The 3669-nt window shown below is 60.9% G+C and overlaps 1 protein-coding gene across 1 annotated transcript in view; it reads left to right on the top strand.

Annotated features, from left to right (window-relative positions):
- LOC113213222 (zinc finger protein basonuclin-2-like) overlaps positions 1 to 3669 on the top strand; it is a 23413-nt gene that overhangs the window by 4593 nt on the left and 15151 nt on the right. The window contains exon 2 of the mRNA XM_026432209.2: positions 1244 to 1488. Coding sequence (XP_026287994.1) covers positions 1244 to 1488 — 245 coding nt within the window. The remainder of the gene's footprint in view (positions 1 to 1243; positions 1489 to 3669) is intronic.

Below are 3669 nucleotides of genomic sequence, written 5' to 3'. Positions count from 1 at the left end.
CCCGCCCCGCCCCGCCCCGCCACGGCCCGCCGCGACAAGACAAGTAATCGTTTCTCTTTATCCTATCGCCCCTGGCGCGTCACGCGATGCCCTACGTGCGACTGTGTGAGAGAGAGAGAGAGCGTGCGTGATTGTGTCTGTCGTTTTCGAATGATTCCTAGAAAAGTTTTGGTCGCAGTGCGCTTCGGCCGGGTGCGGTTAGGGTGCGGCGCCTCCCCCCCCCCCTTTCCCCTCCCGAGTAATTGAGTACGTGGCTCCAGTCGCCGCGTTACATGTGGTCCTCGGCGGCGAGCCTTGTCCTCCCGATGCGGTTTTGGTAGAGATTTGGGAATGGCTGTGCATCACGTTGTGGCCGGGAGGAGGAGTGAGGCCCTTGGGGTACGCCAGGGAAGACCGGTTTGGCGTGTGAATCCTGCTGGCCGGGTTGGCAAAGGCTTATGGCCGGAGGGAGAGGAGAGGGGGGGGGAGGTCACTGAAACTGTGCGATGCGTACTGCATGATTCACCCAGCGGGTCACACAAGAGGGGGGGGGGGAGGCAGGGAAATTATCTGGAAGGCTGACTGCCCAGGAGGAGGCGCTGCTGCCCAGGCGTGTCGACATGTCACGCCCAACCCCTTGACATCGTGCGACGTTTCGGTCATGGCGTCGCCCAGGAAATTGTTTATTATTCAACTGATCCCTTCTCTTTTTTTTTCTTGTTTTCCTTTGCTCCTTTTTCGTCGTGAGTGGTTCTCGTTCCAATCCGGCTGGTCGCCCGGGTCAGACCCCTGGCACGCCGCGCCACGCCCATGTGTCCCGGCCTTGCCGTGGTCACCTCATTTTTATTTTATTCTTGTTTCTCTTGTTTCATAATTATTTTGTTAATCGTGGAACTGGCGAAATTGCCAACGCAGCTTTAGCGGGACACGGGTCATCGTGCTAGGCACGCCACGCCACGGCCCCGAGGGTTGTGTTGGTGACGAGGGTCTCTTATCTGAAACCGGACCCCTGGCCGGCCGCCTGTTTACATAATACACATCCTCCCCCAGCGTGTCTTCATGCAGTATTCACTCCTTTATTTTCTGCATGGAGTCCACCCCTTAATTTGTAACATCCCTCGTGTAATGGAAACCACTCTCAACCCTTTCTTCCTCTCGTTCTTCTTTACGTCGCGCTGTCCGGACCGCGCGGCAGCTGTGGACATGTCATGTGTGTGCGTGCGAGAGAGACAGGGACTAACGTTCACTTCATTTTTGTTTGCAGCTTTGGACAAACTGGGGTGCCGGCAGAACTTCGGCCAGGGCCCCATGGAGCCCGTGGAGCCGGTGCAGCCCAACGCCCTGCTCGACATCGCCTCGCTCGCGCTGTACGGCTGCCATGCGCTCCCCGTCCGCCTCAAGATCCTCCTCGACCGCCTGTTCAGCGTCCTGAGGCCCGACCAGGTCGTGCAGGTCCTCCGTGGCTTCGGCTGGACGCAGGACGACTACGCGAGAGGATACATCCTCAATGTAAGTATAACAATATATGTTTTTTTGCCCCAATCATTTTTTTTTAGCGGAACGAAACCCCCATTCTTAAAAGAGCGTTAGTTGTCAATTCTCGCGATAAGGAAATGACAATAATGACGGCCTGTCTCCCGTGACGCGGCACCTCCCGTGCCTGTGATTCGCCCGCCCGTGTGTGTGTGATGCATACATGCCGGCGGCGAGGACGCGACACCCGGGCGCGACGCCCCCCCTCCCCCCCCCCCCCCCTCTCTACTGCTCCGCCCGGTGGCGGCAGAGGTGTCGCGTCATGGCTGGTAATTAACGCTCTTGTCCCCGCGGCCCGCCCCGCCGCGCCCCACCGCGCCTTGCATGGCGGGTCCCTTCCTTCTTGGTGTGGTCCGGATCGCCTTCGTGCTTGCGACACTCACGCTCGCACGCCTCGCCTTCGGGCTCTGCCTGATCTGTCAGCAGCCGCTCTCGGCGCGACCTCAAGGTCGATTCCTTTTTGACGTGACGCCGCGTCAAACGTGTGTGGCGGACTGCGCGCATGTGTGTGTGTGAGTGTCCTTTTGTCGTCGCGTGCTTCGTCACGACGAGCGAGCGAGCGAGCGGCGGCGGCGGCGGCGGCGGCGGCGAGGCTGTCGATCCGGACGCGGCCCAACTGAGGCATCCCAGTAATAACGCATCGATCGGCCGGCACATGTCATTACGGGACGGCGAGGGACGCGTCCGCGGCGGCCTTTGTCTCTCCCCGGCCCCCGCCGGACGCGGCCGGGCCTACCGTCACACCGCGGCCGCCGCGGGGCCCGCCGGACCCGCCCCGCCCGCCCCGACCCGATCGAACGTCGCCTTCCTTCCTGCTCGGCCGGCCGCCGAGGCGCGCCCGCCTCTCGCCTCGGGAAAAGGGCGGCCACCAGAGTGTCAATCAAAATTAGCGAGAGTGACGCGCCATAGCGGAGTGATAATGCCCCCTGGTGTGTCCCCGGCGGGGTCCCCCCCGTGAGATAGGCGTCACCCGGAACCGCCGCGGGCAAGCCGGCGGGCTGGCGTCGTCGTGGCCTCGGGCTCGGGCTCGGCGGCGGCCTGGGCCAGTGTCGCCAACACTTTACATGTATTCCCGTCGGTGATGTCACCCGCGGCTGTCCCGCCCGTCCCGCGGGACCCTCGTGGACGAGTACGTGTCCATCTCTGTCGCGCTCACAGTCAGCCCGCCTCTCTCTCTCTCTCTCTTTCTCTCTCTGAGATGCGATAGCCCCGCCGCGGGGCCCTCTCTCTCCTCGCGACGAGAGGCGACGCGACCCGAAGGCCTCCGGGGGTCACTAATTATTGTAATGACGGGCGACGCGTATCGCTGGCCGCGCGTATCACGCCCGTGGCCGCTCGTGCGTGCCCACCACAGCCACCAGCCCGGCTAGCCGCGTCTTTCTCGTTTTTGTTTATTATTGTCAAGGCCGATGATAGGTTGGTCTGCCGCTACCCACCTCTTACTCCCGCCCGCTCTCTCTCTCTCTCCCTCTCTTTCTCGCTTTGATGTAATGACCACATGTGTATTGTCTTGCTCGCCGTGGTTTCTTTATCGGCTGGCCGGTCGCCGCCGTTTTGCGAGATGCAATAACTGTAATGACGATAATTCCTCGTCGGTCGGATGCTGGACGCTCGCGAGAGAGAAAGAGAGAGGGTTTGGCGGACCGTTTTGCGCGGCTCTCAGCAAGAGATTGTAGAAGGGGGAGTAGTCGTTATTGTCAGCGCGAGAATGAAGTGTCTCTGGAGTCACGTGAGCGGCGACACGCCCGGGCGACACGGACGGCCACCTCACCTGCCCGCCCACCGGCCCCACTGCATGGTTGTTTACACGGGTACTCGGCCAGAGATAATGGCACTCCAATTTTAAAGGGATACTACTCGCCGGGCGACACCCGTGTGCGTGCCTGCAGCAGGGACACACGGTCAAAACTCTTTCTCTCTCCCTCAAATTAATAGCTTTCCAGCTCCCCCACCCCCTTCTCTTGTCACCCTACATTTTTTTCCTTGTTATTATTATAGGGTCTCATGCCGTGTTCCCCCCTACTTTGACCGCCGTATCAGCGATGTGGGTCCCTCCGTCTCGCCTAACGAAAAGCATGATCATCCCTTTCATTTCCACCTTGCAAGTGGCACCCACCGTGTCGCCCGCACACTCCTTGTTGTTTCACCCCCCCCCCC

This window comes from Frankliniella occidentalis, unplaced genomic scaffold (genome assembly GCF_000697945.3).
Source record: "Frankliniella occidentalis isolate FOCC.00 unplaced genomic scaffold, Focc_3.1 Scaffold140, whole genome shotgun sequence".
In the NCBI taxonomy this organism is placed as follows: domain Eukaryota; kingdom Metazoa; phylum Arthropoda; class Insecta; order Thysanoptera; family Thripidae; genus Frankliniella; species Frankliniella occidentalis.
The sequence above is the reverse complement of the archived record's forward strand: the minus strand, read 5'-3'. Positions and strand labels throughout refer to the sequence as shown.